Source organism: Rhinopithecus roxellana, chromosome 1 (genome assembly GCF_007565055.1).
Source record: "Rhinopithecus roxellana isolate Shanxi Qingling chromosome 1, ASM756505v1, whole genome shotgun sequence".
Taxonomy (NCBI): Eukaryota; Metazoa; Chordata; class Mammalia; order Primates; family Cercopithecidae; genus Rhinopithecus; species Rhinopithecus roxellana.
The window spans coordinates 53,969,259-53,990,601 of NC_044549.1; the positions used below are offsets into that span (position 1 = coordinate 53,969,259).

At 54.8% G+C, this 21,343-nt stretch overlaps 1 protein-coding gene across 3 annotated transcripts in view; it reads right to left on the reverse strand.

Annotated features, from left to right (window-relative positions):
• NISCH (nischarin) overlaps nucleotides 1-21,343 on the reverse strand; it is a 38,977-nt gene that overhangs the window by 2,547 nt on the left and 15,087 nt on the right. For 2 of the 3 annotated variants that reach the window (XM_010365010.2, XM_030931142.1), the window contains exons 4-18: nucleotides 19,517-19,565; nucleotides 18,447-18,610; nucleotides 18,025-18,120; nucleotides 16,213-16,308; nucleotides 13,765-13,917; nucleotides 12,731-12,799; nucleotides 12,084-12,269; nucleotides 11,789-11,917; nucleotides 10,613-10,726; nucleotides 10,171-10,282; nucleotides 5,824-5,948; nucleotides 4,652-4,701; nucleotides 1,926-3,320; nucleotides 856-1,198; nucleotides 303-459 (exon numbers count right to left, since the gene is read on the reverse strand). In XM_010365010.2, the coding sequence (XP_010363312.1) occupies nucleotides 303-459; nucleotides 856-1,198; nucleotides 1,926-3,320; nucleotides 4,652-4,701; nucleotides 5,824-5,948; nucleotides 10,171-10,282; nucleotides 10,613-10,726; nucleotides 11,789-11,917; nucleotides 12,084-12,269; nucleotides 12,731-12,799; nucleotides 13,765-13,917; nucleotides 16,213-16,308; nucleotides 18,025-18,120; nucleotides 18,447-18,610; nucleotides 19,517-19,565 (3,238 nt within the window). Of the gene's footprint in view, nucleotides 1-302; nucleotides 460-855; nucleotides 1,199-1,925; nucleotides 3,321-4,651; nucleotides 4,702-5,823; nucleotides 5,949-8,555; nucleotides 9,588-10,170; nucleotides 10,283-10,612; nucleotides 10,727-11,788; nucleotides 11,918-12,083; nucleotides 12,270-12,730; nucleotides 12,800-13,764; nucleotides 13,918-16,212; nucleotides 16,309-18,024; nucleotides 18,121-18,446; nucleotides 18,611-19,516; nucleotides 19,566-21,343 lie in introns of those variants that run through there. The other variant, XM_010365011.2, reaches the window with a different exon arrangement.

Sequence of the window (21,343 nt, forward strand, 5' to 3'; positions counted from 1 at the left end):
TCACCACATCATTGACTAAGGCTTCCCGTGCGGCCCCAGGGGCAGAGGCTGCCTGACCCCTTCTCATCAGGGGCCGTTCCCAAGCAGTCACTGGGCCCTGGCTCAGTGCATTCTGCATTCACATCTGGCCATGGACCCCTCCCTCATGACAGCTCCCCTTCCTCAGACAAGGAACTCTCAGCCCACTGCAGCCAAGTCGCTGACTGCTGTCTGAAGTCACACAGAAGGCTCCAGAGAATGACCCCCAGCCTGTCCCAACCACACACTCCAAGCTCCTGAGCCCCAGCAGGCCCTGTGCCTACCCTGTAGTGGCTCTGAGAAGTAGCGGCGGAGGCCGTCGTGGAGCACAAAGTACACAGCCTTGGTAGAGAGCAGCACGCAGGCGGTCACCTCTAGCCCTGGGGTCTGGTAGAACACCACCGAGGACCACATGAGGTGCCTCAGCTCCTCGTTTTCAACCTGGAGACGGGGGCACTCCTGTCAGCTCCACCACCCTAGCAACCTGCACATACCAGGGACACGCCCACAGCTCCCACAGGGAGACATGTGAAGCCCCTCTTGGCTCACCAGTGAGTCCATACGCTTCAAGGCAGAGAGGAAGTGACGGGTGGGAGATGGCTGTGGGAGGGGGGGTCTACCTGGGGCTGGAAGTGGCACAGGAGGTGGTGACACAGCACAAATAGCGAGGGGAGGGCAACTCAGGACCTCACTGCCCAGGTCCTCAAAGCTGTGAGCAGCTCAGCCGAGGACTCCCTGACATCAGGAAAATGGGACCTAAGGCTGACGTGAAGCCAAGCTTGGCCTCGCCCTCAGGACTGGCTGTGCCATAGCTGGCACCCACACCCGGGCTGCTACCTCAGCAATGCTGCTGTGGAAGAGCTCGATGATGGCGCTGCCCCGCAGGCTGGCGACGTGCCGGAGTGACGGGCAGGCAGGCAAGTGTGAGGGGATCTGATTCTCCTCCGAGGTGGCCTGGATGAGGTGCTCACTCGGGTACTGGGCAGGGGCCTCGGCTGGGGGTGGGGCTGGAGCCTCCACTGGGGTCTCCTCTGGGACCAAAGTTGAAGTTGAGGTCTCTGCTGGGGCTGGAGTCTTCGCTGGGCCTGAGGCTGAGGCTGCTGTAGGGGCTGGAGCTGGGACTTCCGCTGGGGCTGGGGCCAGGGCCTCTGCTGGAACCTCCTGGGGACGCTGGTCATTGCTGTATCCCCCGAAAAACACCATATTAACAGTGGACCTCAAACAAAGATTCACATCGCACGTGCAGATTCAGAGTGAGGAGACTGCATGTATCACACATCATCTATGGGTCACTGCGGACCTCCACCAGCTTCTCTATGGGAGAACAGAACAGTACGGCTGGGCACAGTGGCTCACGCCTATAATCCCAGCACTTTGGGAGGCTGAGGTGGGAGGATTGTTTAAGCCCAAACTTTGAAACCAGCCTGAACAACACAGCAACATGTTGAGGTGGGTGAAGCCTAAGGCAGATCCTGGCCCACAGAGCCATCCATGGGACTGTGACCCTGGTGGGGGTGGCGCCTAGAGACCGTGCTTGGGTCCAGTGGAGCACACCAGCCAGGGCGACAGCTCTCCTGGCCTCAGTGTGCTGCAACCTGTTGCTCTCCCACTGGGCAGGCAAAGTCGGGGCAGCTCCCTTGGCCTGCCCTGCATGGGTGGCAAGAGGCTGGGCCAACTCATTTTGTGAGAGGACAGCTTTCCTGGGCTTCTTCTACCACACTGAGATAAAGAGCAGCCTGGCACCAAACCTGGGGTGGTGATGTAGAGGGAGGCTGGGGGGCAAGGGGCGGGGGGAGGGGGCCCAGCTCTCGCAGCAACCTCCAGCCCACACATGAGCTGCAGATGCTGAGATCACACACATGCCAGACCCATGCCCCTGGGCCCCTGAGAGCTGTGCTTGATCTCACCTGACCCTGCGCTCAGCAGGCTGGCCATCCGCAAAGGGGCCCTGGGGGCTGCCTCCCGTCCCAGGGGTCTTGGCGATGACCACAGTCTTTAGGTCCTGCAGCGAGGCCCGCAGCTGGCTGTAGATACGCAGGAAGTGGAACTTCTCATGGGGCAGCACGAAGATGGCAGTGACAAAGCGGTACCCCACGAGCAGCTCCAGCACGTGGCCGTCAGCAAAGGCGCCCCGAGGCTGGGTGCAGCTGCGTGTGGGGTCCAGCAGCACGGTGGAGAGCGGCACGCGACTGAGCTTGAAGCTGTTGCGGTTGCGACAGTTGTGGGTGCCACGGTTGGGCATGGGGTTGAAGTCGGCCTTGATGACGTTGAGATGCTGGGGTGTCAGCAATAGCCAGTAGGGGATGGCGGCGGACTTGACGGCCTCAGAGGGCGCGCAGCAGGAGCGCCGCACTGCTGAACAGAGTGTGCAACTGGCCCACTCGATGTTGCCTGAGTAGTCCCCGGCGGCTGTCTGCACCATGCGCTTGTCGCTGTAGACCAGGTAGACGGGGAAGCAGCCCTGGCTGCGCTCCTGGCAGCCGCCAGCCACCTTGTAGAAGGTGAGCAGCTGGCGCAGGAACTCCTGCAGGCTGGTGTGGCTGCCGTAGAGGATAGGGCTACACAGCATGGCCATGTGTTGGGGTGCAAAGCATGAACGTAGGTCGGCATGGAACTCGTGCAAGTTGGCAGCGTCTGAGATGATGAAGAGCGTGTTCTCACTGTGCCGTACCTTGAGCACCAGACACAGCTCTGGCATGAGGAAGCCGAACTCAGTGAGGTCGCCATGCGGGAAGCAGAAGACAAAGCGCAGGGAGGAGAGGATGTGCTGGCTGCTGCCCCGAGACTCCTGGTGCGGGATCTCGAAGACTGCGATGCCGAAGTCAGTGAGCACCAGACAGGCGGCGAACTGGCGGATACTGCCCTGCACATGGATCAGGAAGCACCACAGCACCTTGAGGATGCGGATGTGCTCCAGCAGGAAGTCCTCGTCCGCACCCAGGGCCCACTCCAGAGCCAGGCGCTCCTCCTCGGCCTCTTCATCCTCCTCTTCCTCCTCCTCCTCTTCCTCCCCCTGGCCTCCTTCCTCCTCCACGTCCGGGGGCCCCATTTCAAAGTAGCGGTTCTCAGCAACATCCTCCTCTTCCTCCTCCTCCTCCTCCTCCTCGCCCTGGCCCTCCTCCCGCTGGTTGGCAGCCTCGATCCAGGCAGGCAGCTGTCGCTCGATGGCCTGCCGGATCAGTGTGCTCAGGCGCTGGATGAAGTCCTGGTTGGTGGCTGTGTAGCCAATGCAGGTGAAGGGCAGGAAGATGATCTGGCCAGACCCGGGCACCACCTGGACCTCCGGCTCGGCATGGTCTGGGCTGTGCAGGGAATGGCCAGGTCAGTAGCATGCTGGGAGGGGCCCCTCCCACCTCCCACCTCCCACCTCCCACCTCCGGAGCCCACTGCTACACCCTGACCCTGAGAAACAAACCCATGGGTCTCCCAAGCCTCCCACACAGCCAAGTCAGCTCCCAGGATGAGGGCCCTGGTGGGAGCCAGCGCTGCCTGCTGGAAGGCTGGGTCGCCAGTTTGGTCAGAGTCTACGCTTTCAGGGGCTTAGACCATAGGTGCCCGGCACAGCTATGCCCAGACCACATGAGTTCCCACAACAGAAGCACTCCCATGGACTTCTAAGTCATTCAGCTGATGCCAGAAGCCCTAGAGAGAACGAACACTCCAGGGCATGAATCTACTTATCGCCCCTGGTGGCCTCCGGGGCAAGGAAGTGGGCTGGGTCAGGTCTTAGGACCTTCACACTTAAAATTCCAGCTCTTCTTGGCCACTGCAGCCCTCGCGTGTAGAATGGGAGTTGGTAAACTTCTGCAAAGGGTCAGAGTACACATTTCGGGATTTATGGGCTACCCTGTCCATAAGATCTTTAACAGCCCTTTAAGAATGTAACTATCCAACATGGCAAAACCCCATCTCTACTAAAAACAGAAAAATTAGCCAGGTGTGGTGGAGGGCACCTTGGGTGGCTGAGGCAGGAGAATTACTTGAACCCAGGAGGTGGAGGTTGCAGCGAGCCTAGATCACGCCACCTGCACTCCAGCCTGGGTAACAGAGCAAGACTCTGTCTCAAAGAAAAAAAAAGCAACTGTCATTCTGGCCAGGCACGGTGGCTCACTGGAGTTCAGGAGTTTGAGACCAGCCTATGCAACATGGTGAATCTCCGTCTCTACTAAAAATATGAAAAATTAGCTGGGGTGGTGGCGTGCGCCTGTGGTCTGGGCTACTCAGGAGACTGAGGCTGAGACAGGAAAACTGCATCAATCTGGAAGGCAGGGGTTGCAGTGAGTCGAGAACATGCCACTGCACTTCAGCCTGGGTGACAGAGTGAGACTGTCTCAAAAAAAGAAAAAAGAATGTAACTGTCATTCTTAGCTCCCAGGCTGTGGGCCACACACAGGCCTTGACTTGCCAACCCCTGGTGTAGGGCAACATGTGCTGAGCAGAGTTTAGGTATTGAATTTGGAAAGAGATTGAGAAGTCCATCACATCTGTGTCTCTTTAGAGGAAGAAATAGTTCTGTAGGACTTCTGTGAACGGATTTTTAAAAACACCTGACTGGGCACCCTGGCCCACAAGCACAGCGTGTGCACAAGGCCAGTGCAGCCAGGCCCAGGTCCCTTTCCAACCTCTTCCTTACCTTGCACCACCAACAGCTCCCGGCATGTCCCTTAAATCATCAGATGCTGCCTGATGGAGAAAGAAACGCAGTCAGTCCCCACCTGCTGCAGCCAGCCCCGGCATTTACTGGGTGCCAGACTCTGAGCTGGGCATTCTGCCCTCCATCACCACCCTGAGGAGGCTCCCCATCCCCACACTCTACCCTGGGGCCCACTCTGGGACCCAAGGGCAGAGACTCACTTGGCTATCCCACCAGTACACAGCAGGGCTGCGATTCCCACACTCCCAACCCAGGGCCAGAGCCTCTCGCCACTCTCCAGGGATCCGGCATCTGACTGCTCCTTGTGCCATGCAAGGGTCCAGGTAGACAGTCTGCAAATTTAGTCTGACCCTAACTGGCCAGCAGTGGACACAGCCCTGGCAAGTCCCTCCCAGTGGTCTCTGTGAACTGGGGGAGACCTAGGGCTTAGGAATCTCTTGCTGTGTGGCCCAGGGAAGGGTGATGGGAGAGTACTGTGGAGTACTGAGGACAGACAAGGACTCTGCAAACTGTCCCAGTGTCACAAGGCAATAACCTTGTGCTGCTGCAGAGATGGGGCTGGAGGGAGGCCCAGGCACCAAGCACGTTCGCCAAGCACACAGCAAGCACCCTTGCTTTCCTCCTCTCTTTTCTCAGGACACAGGAAGGGGCTCCGGAACCCTCAGTAACAACCACAGAGGAGGAGCCGGAGTTAGACTGTTTCCCAGACCACCAGGATGACAAGCGGGAAGGGGCCGAGTGGCTCCAGGGGTGCCAGGAAACAGAGAAGAAACCCAAACAAGCCCCCGCACAAGGGCCTTTTGAAATGCCTTCCCTAGGGAAGCCTGCTCACAGGGCCAAGGGCCACCCTCTCCACCTGCCCCCTCGCATCCTGGGCCCAGTGACAGAGAACTGCCTGTTCCCATCAACCAAAGGGGGTGGGGAAGGGAAGGAGGGAGGCTGAAAATAAATCCTTAACCACTGGGTTTGTCAGGAAGACAAACTCAACTAGAGACAGGTCCAAGAGAAAGACCGTGGCGCAAAGCACAGGACGCCAAACCCTGGAAGCATCTGCCTCAGCTCCAGCTAGGCCACTTCCTACTGCACACAACCCCAAACAGAAGAGTCCACCCCCAGACGAATGGTCCCCAGAAGCGGGAGGAGGGCATTACCTGTCCCGCAGGGATGGACTCCAAGGAATCAGAACATCCCTGGGCAATGGGCTGGTCCTCGGGAGTCAGACTGTCAGTGGACGAGAGGCTGCTGGCCAGGGCCTCCTCCTGAACGAACACGATTCCTGGAGAGACCAGGGCGGGCAGGCAGGCAGGCAGGGTGGGTGGGGCGGGGAGAGCGGCCGTTCAACAAGTGGGGCTGGGCCCCTCAGGCTACCGGCATGGCCGGGGGCTAGCCAGACCCCAAAACCCAGCCACAAGGATTATAGAAGAAAATGTTAAAACTGAAATCTCAAAATAACTCAAGAGAGAACAAATGACTGCTTATCTAATCTCAGAGCAAGGAGAGGCATTCTGAGAATAAACGCAATGGAAAAAACTGATAGATGTGACTACATAAAAATTAAACTCCCACAGACACATTTTTTAAAAACCAGGATAAATTAAAACCAGATGAAATGAGAAAAAAATGTTTGCAATATTTGACAAGGATTTATATCGCTAGTCAGCAAAAAGTTCTTACAGGGGCTACAAAAATGGGGGAAGGCTGGAAACCCCATTAACAGACAGCAAGGGATGTGAACAGACATTCTGCAGAAGAATGGCCAGTGGCTAGAACATGAAAAGAATGCTCGCTCTCAGAAGTACACAAAGAAAGGCAAGCTGAAACAAGAGGCAAGTTTTGCCTCTCAACTTTCGCCAAAGTCAGACTGACTGTGTGGCCTGGCTCTGACCTCACTGGGCAGAGGCCGGCACAGACATGCGAGCTGGCCCATCCATCCGAAGAGTTTGGAGGTACATCGTCAAGAGCCTGAAATGTGTTCACTCCTGGAGCATTTTCCCAGACGGTGACTAGACATGATCCCGTTCCCTGATTTGTCATCTCTGCAGGACTCACAAATACACAGGGCATGGGACAATTCACCAGGGGGCCAGCCCTCACAGGCCTTGGTATCCAGCAAGGCTGCTGAGTCCAGCCTGAGCTCACATCCACAGTCCCACTTACCTCAGGACGTGCCCACTGACCTGCCCTGGGGCCACCTCCCATGGACAGCAGCACTCTGACCCACTGCGTCTCATAAATGCATAGTGTTCCTAAAACCTGCTGAAGCTTTTTTATGAATGTAGCCTATCTGGACCTGTTACTCCACTTCAGATCACCTCTAGACCGCTTGAAGGTAAAGCCTTTGTGAACATGCTCCTGACTGCGGCCAGCAGGGTGAACACTGGGCATCGGCCGCCAGTCTCACTGAGGCCTACAGGAGCCCCAGGCCTGCCTCCACAGCCCAGCATCGCCACAGCCCAGTGAAATGATCCCGAGCCCTCTGAGCCCCACAGGTCGAGACCCCCGACCAGCTCAGCTGCTCTCCGGGACAGGACAACTCACACAGCCTGGGTCCTCTGCCCACAAGTGAGGCAGGCAGGTGGACCCAAGCTCAGATGCCCCCACAAAGCGAAGCAGCAGGGGGTAGGCAGGCAGGAAGGCTGGCAAGCACACAGCCATGCATGAAGCACCCTGACGGGCCTCCCTGGGCACCTGCCCAGGTCACTGCTCTCCTGCAATCCACCCTCTGCCTGCTAATGTTCAACTCCTATCCATCCTTCAAGATTCACCTCAGACACCACCTGCACTGCAGACCTTCTCTGCTCTAGACAGTCTACAAAAGCCCCACACCATCCTGCCCTGTTCTCCTCCAGCACATGGCTCATCCTCCCGCATGGCTCCAAGCTCCCCAAGGGGCACGGTCTGGGTCATCTTGAACCCCCCACTAAGGATGTGGGAAAGGGCAGCCCTCATCAACCACCTCTGTGGAGTTCTGGGCAGTGCCAAGCGCCTCCCCAGCATTCGCTCATGCATGCCTCTCGTTATTTACCACATTTCATCAAATCTAAGATGCGGCAGGTGGTGCCATCTTGGTCCTAGCAGAAGGTGTCCACGGGTTTTCCACGACTCCATCTCGAATACCAGCTGGCTGACAGCGACTATGAGACGCCACTGACTGAAAGACGCACCTCAATTTCAGAGAAGTCGCCAGGTGGAAATGCGTGCCTTAGAATCAATGAAGTAGGGTGCGTCCACTTCACAGTTGAGAAAACAGCTTCAGAGGGGCTACAAGTTGCTTGAGGTCCCACAGCTAGGAAGCTGGGATGCAAACTCAGCTGACCGAGCCCTGGCTCCTAACCACCTCTCCACACAGCCTCCTCTCAGCCCCTGGGCCTGGCTGGACAATCAACTCTGGCGACCACCCCTAGAGTCACAATCATCCATGGCTCTGACAGCACCTGCCACGACGGGAGGCTGGGTGTTGTCTGGACAGCACCCCCTTCAGGCAGGTCCGAGTGCCCAGTTCATTCACAAGTAGGCTCCCTTCTCGGGAACCAGGCTGGAAGCAACAGGCATGGGTCAGCAAAGCTGCTCCCATGCGCTAAAAAAACCCTGCCCATCCAAGCAAGACCCAGGAACACGCGGCTGAACAAACACACGGGGAGGCCTCTGAATCAGTGAGAAAAAGACCAATGCCTTTTGCCACTACCCCCCAACAAGCCCCATTTGGACACAAGGAAATGTGGACAGGGACAGGGAGAGTCTATCTGCTCCCGTCCTGGACCGTGGCCTGTACAAACAAGTGGTCAGAAAGGGCACTCAGCAGATAGAGCGGAGACATCAGGAGAGTCCTTAGGGGTCCGACCTTTGCTGTTTCTCACCAAAAGGAAAGAGAGGTGCACACAAAGACATCCACTGCAGTTTTATTGAAGAGGTGCAAATCTGGAGGCAATGTCCAGAAGTCCAGTGATGGCGGGGACAGACTGCAGAGTGCTCCTCTGCAGAGTGTCCCCAGGGCACGAGGGGAGTGAGGAGGGGGCTGAGCTGGTGCAAAGGCTTCTCCAACAACATGGGGGGCTGGCTGCAGCTGCAGCCTGGGGGCACAGTGCATCCCAACCCACCCAGGACCTGCTCTTCACTGGCTCCTGCTCTACCTGCCCATTCACTCACTCACTGATCAACAGATGCTGGCAGAAACGGCCACGTCCCCGGCCTTGAGAAGCAGATGCAGCTCCCTGTCCCCAGAGGCCTATAGTCATATGGTGCCTCCACAGGCTCGCTTGGCTGCGTTGCAGGAGGCGGCCTCAGGGAAGCGTCCTCATCGTGATATAACCTCCCTGGCTTTTATGTAATAAAATGCAACCAGAAATCCTTAGTCAAGAGTCTGACAGAAGCAAAATGGGCAATCATCCTGGCACCTAACCCCATCGCTCCACACGATGGAATTCTCTTCCACATCTCACGGGTGTGACCTCAGTGTGCTGCTCTGCGTCGGGCCTTTTGCCTTAACTTGAGTGCTTCTCCCCTCTTCCTGCCCAGTCTTCCTGTCCCTGCTGGGAGGGCTGCCGAGCATTCTGCGCCACAGCCGACTCTCCCTCTCATCCTCCGATGTTGCAGTTGCAGCCCATGTTTTGGCAGTGGTGAGCATTTCACCTCCCCTTCCCAGTATCTTATCCCTCTAAGAGAAAATCCCCACCAGTGGGGTTACCAGGTCAAGGGGTGGGAATGTTTTTCTGGCTCTTAAAACATTGGGTTGAACTGTTTTCCCAAGACCTCACACCAAGTTCTGCGTCTCCAGGAGCCCGGGCAGGCGGCGTCCTTTCCTGCGTGTCCCGAGCCTTGGCTCCACTCGGGACGGCACACCCTCCCCTCTTCCGTGGGGGCCAGGCCAGCAGACACGCTCATGGGACCTGCTTCACTCACTCATCTCCGAGGATGCCTGGGTTCAGAGGTGAAAGCCCTTTGAAAACGCTAAGACAGTGGGCAGACGAATGGGCCTGGTCTTCCATGGGTCCACAGGGACACAGATGGCCCATCTTGGCCCCACAAACATGGTGTTCTGGGGCTGGGTCACACCACAGAGATGAGGCAATGATAAAAGCAAGCTTTTCCCTGCACAGGGATTCGGGCTCCAGACAGTACAGTCACAAGCCGGGCTTCCTGTAACCAGAAGCCAACCTGCTTGTGCTGCCAGCGAGGGAATGGGTACCATGAGCCAACAGGCCTAAGTCTGTTCAGAGGGCAGCCTCAGGGCCTGTCAGATACCCTGCGGTCTCCTAGAGGAGCTGGATGTGGGCATCAGAGCAATCGGGAGTCCTCACCAAGCAAGCAACAGCTGGCATCAGGCCAGGCACCCCTGCCACGTGTCCCCCCGTGAGGACCAGCCTGCAGAAGGCACCACCCTCCCTGTGTCTGACCCTGTCAGAAGCTGGTGTTGGCACCTCTTCCCCAACCCCAGCCCAGCCAGGAGGTCCAGGCAGGGCTGTGTGGCTCCACTAGAAGCAAGATACATACACGATTACCTTGGTTGGAGAGGATGGGCTGGGGCAGGGAGGCAGATGCGGGAGCCACAGTGGGAGGGGAGCTGCTGGGTCTGATGCAGGGGGCAGCTGAGAGCCGGGAGTCTTCGCCACCCTGAGGACAAGTGCTTGCGTAAGCCCCGGACAGAAGAGGAAGCACAGAGCTCCCCAAGGCCAAGGGCGTGACGAGGGAGCGCAACGGTTCCCACCAAGGGGGTGGTGAAGATGGTCTCATCCCATCCTTACTGCAGGAACTTACCACTGTCCCCAACCCACAGAGAATACAGAGACCACGACTTGCCCGAGGTCATGCAGCCAGGGAGGAGTGCAGCTTGGACTTGGCAACTTGGCAGCCCTGAGCAGTCCCATGGCCCAAGCCCCCCAAACTGGCTCCTCTCCCAGCTGGCTCTGCACCACTGCCCTCCCACCTGCCACACAAACCCACCCTCTTCTCTGGGTTGCTCAGTTTGGACTTGACCTCCTTGGCTTTCTGAATTGCTTTCAGCACTTCCACAGTGTCCAGCTCCTTCTCTGTGGTTACTGTGTCATCCAGACAGACCTAGAGCATCCAGAAAGTAGCTATCAGCATGGGGACTAGTGAGCACGGCAGGAGGATGATGGGGCCCTGCTGAGGAGGGGCATGAGCGCCTGCTGTGGGCCAGGCCATGTGAGGACACCACAGGCTGAGGGAGGCTCAGCCTGCTCGGAGGCGGCTCTCCACTACTCATGGAAGAGACCTGGGAGTGCCTTGGAGGGGTCCAGGGAGGCCCCACATCTATCTCTGGAGTCCTTCACCAAGAACAGGAGCAGCAAACTCTTGGGCAACTTGAACTAAGTCCCCAGTTAGAGGCGGGAGGCAGACTCTCAAAAGAGCAGTGGGAAAGGGCAGGCCCCACCTGCAAATGCAGGAGGGAGTGGCGGCTGGCAGGCAGTCAGGGGTTGGGCAGGGTGGTTGAATGAGGGAAGGTCCCAAGGGCCTGGACAGGAGCTGACACTCTGTGGCCTGGGAGCTTCCCAAGGTCTGGAGCCCAGGAGGGGAGGAGATGGCATCTCGTGGTCTTGTGACTGTGTGGATGAAGGGGCACTTAGGGCCAAAAAGAGGGAGGTGGGACGCAAATAGTTCCCAGCTATTTTCTGACCTGGGATTTGGGGAGAATAGAAGGTCCAAGGACCAACCAGAGAATCAGGGGGCCTGCTCCAGGCCCAGGTGATGGGTGAACCTGGTTAAGTGTGTCTGGTCAGCATCGTGGCAGATGCACAGACACAGCAAGGGGCAGCAGACACCAGGCTGGGCTACACTGACAAAGGCAAACCCTTTGGGTTTACGGTCAGGCACTATGGCCACAAGTTGTCCAGGAGATATGAATACTTTAAGGATCTTATTTCTGACCCTTTCCTAGAATAAACATTGTTATCCCAGACAGGAGGGGCAGGAGATGCAAGGGAGGCTTTTCCTGGGGGAGATAGTGGACTTTCCAGAACCGGAAAGCCCTCAAGGGACAGGACCTCCTTCTAAAGCAGGCAAGGGTAGAACAATGGACATATATCCCCCTACCGCCCATGCAGACTTGACTGCATCCCGAGGGTCTCCCTGGGCTCTTCTGACTGCGCTGGGGCTCACCTCTGAGGCCCTCTCTCCGAACTGAGCCAGCACCTTGGTCCGGTAGTCGGGGATGATGCTCAGAGGGTTGTTCAGCAGAGACACGTGCTCCAGACACGGGAGGCTGCCTATGCTCCGGACCTCCTCCATCTGCAAGGTATGAGTTCCATCCCCTTTGGTCCCTTCTCTTAACACTTCAGCAACACGCCAACACGTTTCATGGTCTCTTTTAAATGAAAGGAATCTTAACATTCTTCTTTAACATGATACACACCAAGGCACAGAAATCCCAAAATCGCGAGGTCCGTGGGCTCACCTGTTCGATCCTGTTGTCCCGGAGATCCAGGTTGACCAGTGAGTAGAGCTTATGTAGGCCACTCAGACTCTCCAGGAGGTTGCCTGCCAGGTTTAAGGTCTTGATGTTCCCCAGCTTGGTGTGAAGCCCTTCCAAGGAGGAGAGCTTGTTGTAGGACAGGTCCAGATGCACAAGGTTATACAGGTGCTGCAGTGGTGTGAAGAACAGCATAAAGTGGCTCAGGTCAAGTCTCCAAAGATAGGGGCCTGACACTAATGGCAGGATGGGCCTTCCAACCCAAACTACCCAGTTCTGCAAGTCACTCTGACAGTTATTTTAGGAAGGGAAGTCCCTCTTCTCTGCCGCACATGCCACAGCACAGTGGCACCCCTGCAGACAGTTGGGGTGGGCACTGAAAACATGGCTGTCCACCTTCGGGACGGAGGTGCATCATCATGCTTGGTTTGTATTTACTCATGCTTCCTAATTCTTTGGAACTAGAGCAACAATCACTCAGTGCATTGCTGGGATCCTAAAGGGAAGACAGCAACCCCTGCCCTTACAACCCCTGGGTATGGCCAAATTCCCAAGGCTGCATCAGTCTCCTGAACTCTCAGAAAGGGGCCTGGGGAGTGTGTGCGGGCAGCACTGGTCTTCAAAGGCACTACCTGCAAATTGTCCACAACCAGCAATCCATTGTGACTCAGGTCCAGGAACTCAATCTTTGGGATCAGTTTCTTGTGAAAAAAAAGAACATCCGATGTTACTGTAGGGGCCAGACCCCAAATATGGTCCCCCATACAGTGGACGGGCACCGCAGGACGCTTCCTCCTGACCACGGACTCCCACAGGCTGTCCCTGCAGGACCACACCTCCCACTGCCCAGCCAGTAGCACATCCAAAGGCGCACACTGGGCCCCCAGTGCTGGGCACTACTCATTGTTTTCATGGAACACTTGGCTTGTGAAAATGACACACGGCAAGGTCCCAGACAGAGAAGGGAGTCTGTCCTTCTTCAACCCTGCCCACACTCCCTAAGCAGCGCAAACACAGGAATGACACTCTTACTGCCCAAATGCCCTCTGGATGTCATTATTCTATGGGCACATCTGTCATCTAAGGAGTGATTTTTCTGCCCCACTCTTTGGAGTAAATATCATCACTTAGTGTGGTTATAGTTTACCAAATTTACATGAAATTCATATGTTTTATTTGTCTCTAAGCACCACCTCACCAATTTTAAATGATCCCATTTTTTTTTCTTTTGAGACGGAGTCTCACTCTGTCACCCAGGCTGGAATGCAGTGGCGCTATCTCAGCTTACTGCAAACTCTGCCTCCCGGGTTCAAGTGATTCTCTTGCCTAAGCCTCCCGAAGTAGCTGGGATTACAGGCGCCCGCCACCACGCCCGGCTAATTTTTGTATTTTTTAGTAGAGACGGGGTTTCACCATGTTGGTCAGGCTGGTCTTGAACTCCTGACCTCAGGTGATCCTCCCGCCTCGGCCTCCCAAAGTGCTGGGATTACAGGCATGAGCCACCGCGCCCGGCCCCCATTTTATAATTAACTTAAAATGGCAGGCAATGCACAGAGCACTAGATATAGGTTTTCTGTGGTCCTTCCTGAAAAAGCTGAGTTAAATACTCAAACTCAGGGTTTGGTGGGGTCAGAGAAACCCCTGGCACCTGCTGCTGAGAGCATACCACAGACTCGTCGATCTCGGAGATGCTGTTGTGGCTCAGGTCAAGCGTGGTCAATGCCTGCCAAGTGGGGATGACGGCAGTCACAGGGCCTTCTAGAGCTGTGCCTTCAGGCTCCCACTCATCAAATTCTGAGGCTTCAGGAACAAGGACTTCCTGCATAAAAACATCTGTTGAGCACCACACTTGGGCCCTCACGCAACACTCACTGGGAACACAGTCATTGCAGAATTTAAGGAAGGGCTGGAGCATATTTAGCATGTGGAAGTAAACTTGCATTAAAGCAGGCCTTTGGTTCCTATGTCTTTAAACGATTGTGAAATCGTTCAAAGCTGAACAATTCACCACATAACAGCCACTTAGAATAAGTCCTGGTCCTGCTTTAGGAGCAATGCTTTTCAAGCCCAAAGGGCCTTTGCCTTGGTGACCTGGTGATGCCTTTTCTGGCTTTTTCTCTTTTTTGAGATGGAGTCTCACTCTGTCACCCAGGCTGGAGTGCAGTGGCGCAATCTCAGTTCACTGCCACCTCTGCCTCGCAGGCTCAGGTGATCCTCCTGCCTTAGCCTCCCCAGTAGCTGGGACTAGAGGTGTGTACCACCACGCCTGGCTAATTTTTGCATTTTTAACAGAGATAAGGGCTTCACCATGTTGGCCAGGCTGGTCTCAAACTCCTGACTTCAGGTGATCCACCCACCTCTGCCTCCCAAAGTGCTGGGATTACAGGCGTGACCCACAGCACCTAGTCGTTTGTTCTTTGAGACACAGTCTCGTTCTGTCGCCCAGGCTGGAGTGCAGTGGCACCATCATGGCTCACTGCAGCCTCAAACTCGCAGGCGCAAGCAAATCCTCCCACCTCAGCCTCTTGAGTAGCTGGGACTACAGACGCACACCACCTTGCCCAGCTAATTAAAACATTTTTTTTCTGTAGAAACAAGGTCTCCCTACATAGCCCAGACTGGTCTCAAACTCCTGGGCTCAAGTGATCCTCCTGCCTTGGCCTCTCAAAGTGCTGGAATTATAGGTGCCAGCCACTGCTACTGGCCAGCCAGCCGTCTTTTCTAGCTTCTCAGAAGCTGAAGGTGAGAATTCACGGTTTCCAGGCAGCTGTGCTTTCCAAGCTGATGATGTGGTCCTCACTGTGGACACCAGGCCTTTAAAACCGTTATTTCACAGGGATAAAGTCAGAAAATGCTAAGACGAGGGGAGTAGCACAGAGCCCAGAGACCATCAAAATGGAGGAAGGCAGGCCTATTTGTTTTGACAAGACCTTTCTTCTCACAACGGGTCACCCTGGGCTCCTTCAGCAAGATAGCAAGAAGTGCTCGGAGAGGGACCAGGTGGCCCAATACACTCTCTGCAAGCCTCAAGAGGAATATTTTTCACCAAATCCTTTTTTTTTTTTTTTTAAGAGACAAGGTCTCCCTATGTTGCCCAGGTTGGTCTCCAACTCCTGGACTCAAGGAATCCTCCTGCCTTAGCCTCCCAAAATGATAGGATTACAGGCATGAGCCACCACACGTGGCCCAAACCTAAGTCTTGATCAGGAGCCTTAAGTCATAATATTAGCCACGACCTGCCTTTTCTATACCCGGGGAAAGATTTTAACATTAGCAAGATATAATACATAAAAATGTAAACAGAAACACACATTCCCAATTTGAATGTTTCTGCTGATCACATATAAACAACAGGGCCTAGCATTTTCACAACCTTACCTTCTAATCAAGCCCATGGAGAAAAAGATACAAATGAGGGCTTAGCCAGGGATTGCTAAAGCTTAGAGGAACAATCTAAGCTTAGTTATTAATCTAATTAATAAAGGTCCCACCACTTGCCACAGCTTAGCAATTTGTTCATTAAAAAACCAATGAAGGCCGGGCGAAGTGGCTCATGCCTGTAATCCCAGCACTTTGGGAGGCTGAGGCTGGCGGATCACTTGAGGTCAGGAGTTCGAGACCAGCCTGGCCAACATGGTAAAACTCTGTCTCTACCAAAAATACAAAACTTAGTGGGGTGTGGTGGTGGGCATCTGTAATCCCAGCTGCTTGGAAGGCTGAGGTAGGAGAATCGCTTGAACCCAGGAGGTAGAGGTTGCAGTGAATTGAGATCATACCACTGCACTCCAGTTTGGGCCACACAGCACTCTATCTCAAAACAAAAACAAAAAAAACAAAAACACCAATGATATTTTTTATTTTTGGGGAGGAAAAAAGCCAAGTTCCTTAAAATGCCCTGTTAACATGAACTTTTAATGCAGACGTGAAGTAAAGTGTCCCAGGGGCTGTCAAGTGCTCGGAGGCCCCCCATGAGTGTGTGGCTTCCCCACAGAAGGTCCAGCCTCTGAATACTGACAGACACAGTAGTGTCCTCACCCATCCTCAGTGGTGGAGACCACAGCCCAGGACCCTGACCCACAGACATTGCCCCAGGCAGGATATACGTGAAGCTTACCTTCATCGAGGTTGCTGAGAAGCGGACACTCAGCGTGGCTAAGGTGGGCTTCGATGCGACCAGCCCTCTGATGTGCTGAGCATCACAGTGACTTATCTGGAACGAGGAACAGCTGCATCTCAGAAACAGAATCCTTGCTCCATCAGAAGTCTCCAGATGTAGGTGTTCCCCACCCCCATACAAAAGCACAATGACGGGCAACCCAAATCCTCAGAGACGGGAGGCCACTCAAAACCAAAGTCTCTCTTTTTCCCCATGTCAGTGCTGACCAAACATTCTCTGAAGTATCTAGTAAGAAAGATGCTTGGCCTCTCAGACTCACAATGGACCACAAATTCCATTTCCTCTGTAAGGGCTGCCTGGGGCTTGGCAGGTGAACATAAAGTATGGGTCATGGAAACTGCTGGGGAGAACAAGCGGCCTCCACAGCACAGCGAGTGGGGTGGGTCTCCCTGTTCATCCAGCCCCCACTCCATGGAACTCAGCTGTCGGGTGGTGAGGAGGGGCAAGCCACAGACCAAAGCACACTCCCTGAGCCACCTGCCCAAGCACACCCACAGACACAGATCCAGAGCCTCGGTCTGCTTGGCAGGGCTGGGTCAGGTTTCCTCTTCACTTCCCCGTCCTCACTCGGCAGCAGGACACACCACAAGTTTCCCAAGACCGCTGTAGACAGAATAGCCCAGTGCGCAGCATAGGCTCTGAACGCAGTCTCAGCTGAATTCAAATCCCAGCTTTCCACTCATTAACTGTGTGGCCCTGGCCAAACTTTCTTATCTGCCCAAGCCTCAGTTTCCCCAACTGTAAAATGGAAATAAAAGTGGCCTCTTCACAGGGCTGCTGTGAAGATTCAATCAAGGAGACATGGGGCCACAGGGCAGAACACCAAAGCCATGCTGAAAATATTATGCTTTAAAACACTTTTTTGTATCATTACTGACTCTCTTTTCTTTTCTTTTTTTTTTTTTTTTTTTTTTTTTTTTTGAGGCGGAGTCTCGCTCTGTCGCCCGGACTGGAGTGCAGTGGCGGGATCTCAGCTCACTGCAAGCTCCGCCTCCCGGGTTTGCGCCATTCTCCCGCCTCAGCCTCCCGAGTAGCTGGGACTACAGGCGCCCGCCACCTCGCCCGGCTAGTTTTTTTTGTATTTTTAGTAGAGACGGGGTTTCACTGTGTTAGCCAGGATGGTCTCGATCTCCTGACCTCGTGATCCGCCCGTCTCGGCCTCCCAAAGTGCTGGGATTACAGGCTTGAGCCACCGCGCCCGGCCAACTCTCTTTTTCTTTTCAAAAATGCTAAAATTGGCATTGCAAACCAAGGAGTCCAGTAGTGACTGGAGTCACTGGTTTGCAGAGTGACGCAGAGTGTTTCTTGTGTGGGTGCCCCAGAGGCAGGGCATCCTCGAAGCTCTTTGCCAACCGGCCTTGGGAAATACAGACTTGTATCTGGCTCTGTCTGACCCTCAGGATGACTTCCCAGGACTTGAACTTGAGGTACACATGCCCCCTGCCTCTATGAGGAGGCCCAGAAGGAGCCAGCTGCTGGTGCTCCACCCTGGCTAACCACCCCTGCAGCTCACGCCAGGACAGAGGCGTGCAGACCAGCCAGGGACAGGAGAGGCCTCTCTTTCTCCGCCTTCAGAGGGCCTGGTCACCTACGCAGAACCTGTCACATACTGCTAAACACGAAAGCACAGCACCTTATGATTACATCAGGACACCCAGCATCACAAACACTTCCTAGCCACAGAGTTGGGAGCAAGAGGATGCTGTGCAGGGCTCGGCCTTCCTGCACTCCGGCAGCACCGGGCCTTACCTCCACCTGATGCAGGGACTTGAATATTGATAGGTCGAATGGCAGGAGCTGCTCCTGAATGTTGCTGGTCCCAAAAGGTCCTTCTGTGCCAGAAACCTGAGGCCAAAGATAAGGCTTAAATTGGGAACAGCACCGCACACCCATCGGGAAGTGCTGCAGCAGCTGACAAGTTGAAGACAACTTTGACCACTTCTGCCTTCAACAAAGCAGGCTCAGGCCAAGACTTAATTTAATAGGACACTGGGTCATGACTGCCCCCTGGTGCCCACAGCCAGAAGCACAGTGCCAAGAATAACCAGGAGGCCTTCCTTCCACCAAGTGTCCCCCCATGGTCTCTTTCACACAAACTGCCAGCCAGTCCCCTGCAGGCTGCACCCCCACCGACTGAGGGGCTCTCCACAACTGAGCTGCTGCAGTTTTACCTTAAGGTACTTAAGGCGACAGGTGAAGTCGAGGATGTGCCCGAGGTCAGTCTTGGCATCCCCACTGGCGCACGTGGGCTTTCCCTGCTGCAGCTGCTCCGTGACGGCATACAGCTGCAGGGGTCCAATGGCAAAGACCTCGCCGGCCCCCAGGAGCTGCTCTCCTGCAAGAGCCATGCCCTGAAGGATAAGTGTCCAGCCGCAGCCCCAGCCCTCATGCAGCTGGGATTTCCATATCTTTTCTGTCAACAAGCAGTTGGCAAGCACCCACTGTGTCAAGGCAAAGCCAGGGCCCTGGGCATGCAGGAGCTGCTGCCCTCCTGGGTGCCTGCTAGGCATAGGGCAACCCTAGACATGTGATGACACAGGAGGACAGGGCTGTGGGGCTGTGAGGCTGGGGAGCCACTGAGGAAGGAGTGAGGCCGAGTTGAGACCAAAGGCACTGAGCCAGTGAGGCTGGCGAGAGAGGCAGCATTCTGGGTGACAGACCTATGCTGCAACCTCTGAAATGCAAACACCCAGGTCAGGCGCAGGCCTATGGTGCCAGCACGGCACAAAGCCTGGGAGCAGGATGGGTTCTGAGCCCAAATACCTGCTGCTTGGTCCTCGCTCCACTCCTCCCAGTCATGTGCCCTCAGGTTGGTGACTGGTCCTCTGACCCTGTATCCTCACCTATACCTGTGGCTCTTGGGGGAAGGCAGTAAGATGCTAACAGGAGGCATTCGTCACACATTAGCTACTATAACTGTGCTCTCTGGCAGGGATGGGACCCAGGGTCAGCTTCTATCTGCCATCTGAGCCCTTTCAGGTAAGCACAAATCAGGTGCGAGGGAGCAGCGTGCTACCCACCTTCCGGCACCCACTACAGGGCTTTGGAACAGAGCCCAAGTCTGGGCTGAGCCCCTGACATGGTACTCAAGAGTACTGAGGGACCACAGCTCCTCAGACCTGGCCACCTACAGGGCAGGTAGGTGGGCTCCAGAGTGACTTCTGTGTCATCCTGTGCCTCTGCCCGCCTCATAAAACTACACAACTTATGCCCAGTGTTTCAGGGACCTGTGGCCACATACCTTTCTCAAAGAGCTCTTCAGCCAGTGCTGCAGTGATGCCATTTATCTCCTGCAGAGAAAACAAAATTTGCCCTCAGGAAGTCCACCTGCCCCCAGTCCCTGGGATTTGCACATTCCCTGCTATCTATCCCCTCTGTTGTGCCAGTGCCATCTCTCTAGAAAGTTAAAGAAAGGAGGGCATAAACCTACAATGAAGCAGGCTTAGAAAGGGAAACTCAATATTCTAGTTATATGGATACCTGAAATGTCTCCTCCAAAGCAGAAGGGAAACCAGCCTAATGCTGCGACTCCAGTCCACAGGGCCAAGGGCACTGTAGCCCAGGAGGCCAGCAGAGCTGCATTACGCTAAGGGCTTCTGGGAAGCTAGCAGCTCCCAAAACTGGCTCTGGGTGTTCCTAGGAGAGGGTGTAGCAGACAGAAAAGTCCTGTTTTTTTTCTGGAAGAGAGGCTCCTATCACCCTGGTGGGATGAAGGACCACCCAGAGCTAACCCTCCCCCTGGGAATGACCACTTCCACTTTCTCTCATGTTTCAAACCTGTCTCAGGAAAAGAGTGAACGCTTGCTTTCTTCTTGTGCTCATCCCTTCCTGATTCACAACAGTAACATTCAGTCCCAGGGTCCCAAGAAAGAAGTGGGAAGGATTTCCTTTTTAAATGATGCGATGAAGGAGGCAGAAAAAGGACAAGCCTCCAGTCATACAAACAACACCCCAGATCCTAATTCATACTGGGTCACGGCCTGAGCCACTTAAGGTTCCTGAATCCTCCCAACATCCCACAAGAGGAAAAGAGATAACTGCCTTTTTTTTTTTTTTTTAAATAGAGACAGGGTTTTTCTCTGTCACTCAGGCTGAATGCAATAGTATAACCATAGCTCACTGCAGCCTGGAACTCCTGGGCTCAAGCAATCCTCCTGCCTCAACCTCCCAAGTAGCTGGGACTATAGGTGTGCATCAGAATGACCTGCTTTTTTTTTTTTTTTTGATGAAGTCTTGCTCTGTTGCCCAGGCTGGAGTGCAGGGGTGTAATCTCGGCTCACTGCAACCTCTGCCTCCCAGGTTGGAGCCATTCTCCTGCCTCAGCCTCACAAGTAGCTGGGATTACAGGCATGCGCCATGGTGCCCGGCCAATTCTTGTATTTTTAGTAGAGACAGAGTTTCACCATGTTGGTGAGGCTGATCTCAAACTCCTGACCTCAACTGATCTGCCCACCTGAGCCTCCCAAAGTGCTGGGATTACAGGCATGAGTCACTGCCCCCAGCCAACCAACTAATTTTTAAGAAAATATTTTGTAGAGACAGGGTCTCACTATGTTGCCCAGGGTGGTCTTGAACTTTTGACCCCAAGAGATCCTCCCACCTCGGCCTCCCAAATTGTTGGGATTACAGGCGTGAATCACTGCACCCAGCGATGGAAGCTTCTATCTGGAACTCCGTTTCACAAATGAACAAACTGAGGTGGACAAGTGCTGACACCCTCAATTTTACATGGCTAAAAACCAGCAAAGCCACACTCAAGTCCTTGGCCTTGGGCCTCTGCATATAAAACCAGTTGCCTAAGCACTTCAGTGTAATAACTGTGGGGTTGGCAGTGCCCCCCAAGGCCTTCAGCGTCCCACCCCCACATCCCATAGGTAAGAATTTTAACTCATCGACAGATGGCAGCCAACAGGCCTTTTCGTAAACAGCTCCAGATGGAGGCTGCATAATCTTCATAACTCACAGGAACATTGGGAACATCGCTTTCACCCGGACAAGCAATTCACGTGTTTATGGGATTCTAAAGATACAGGAGACAGAGTGTCCTTTTCCTGTTTTTCTCTTGTGT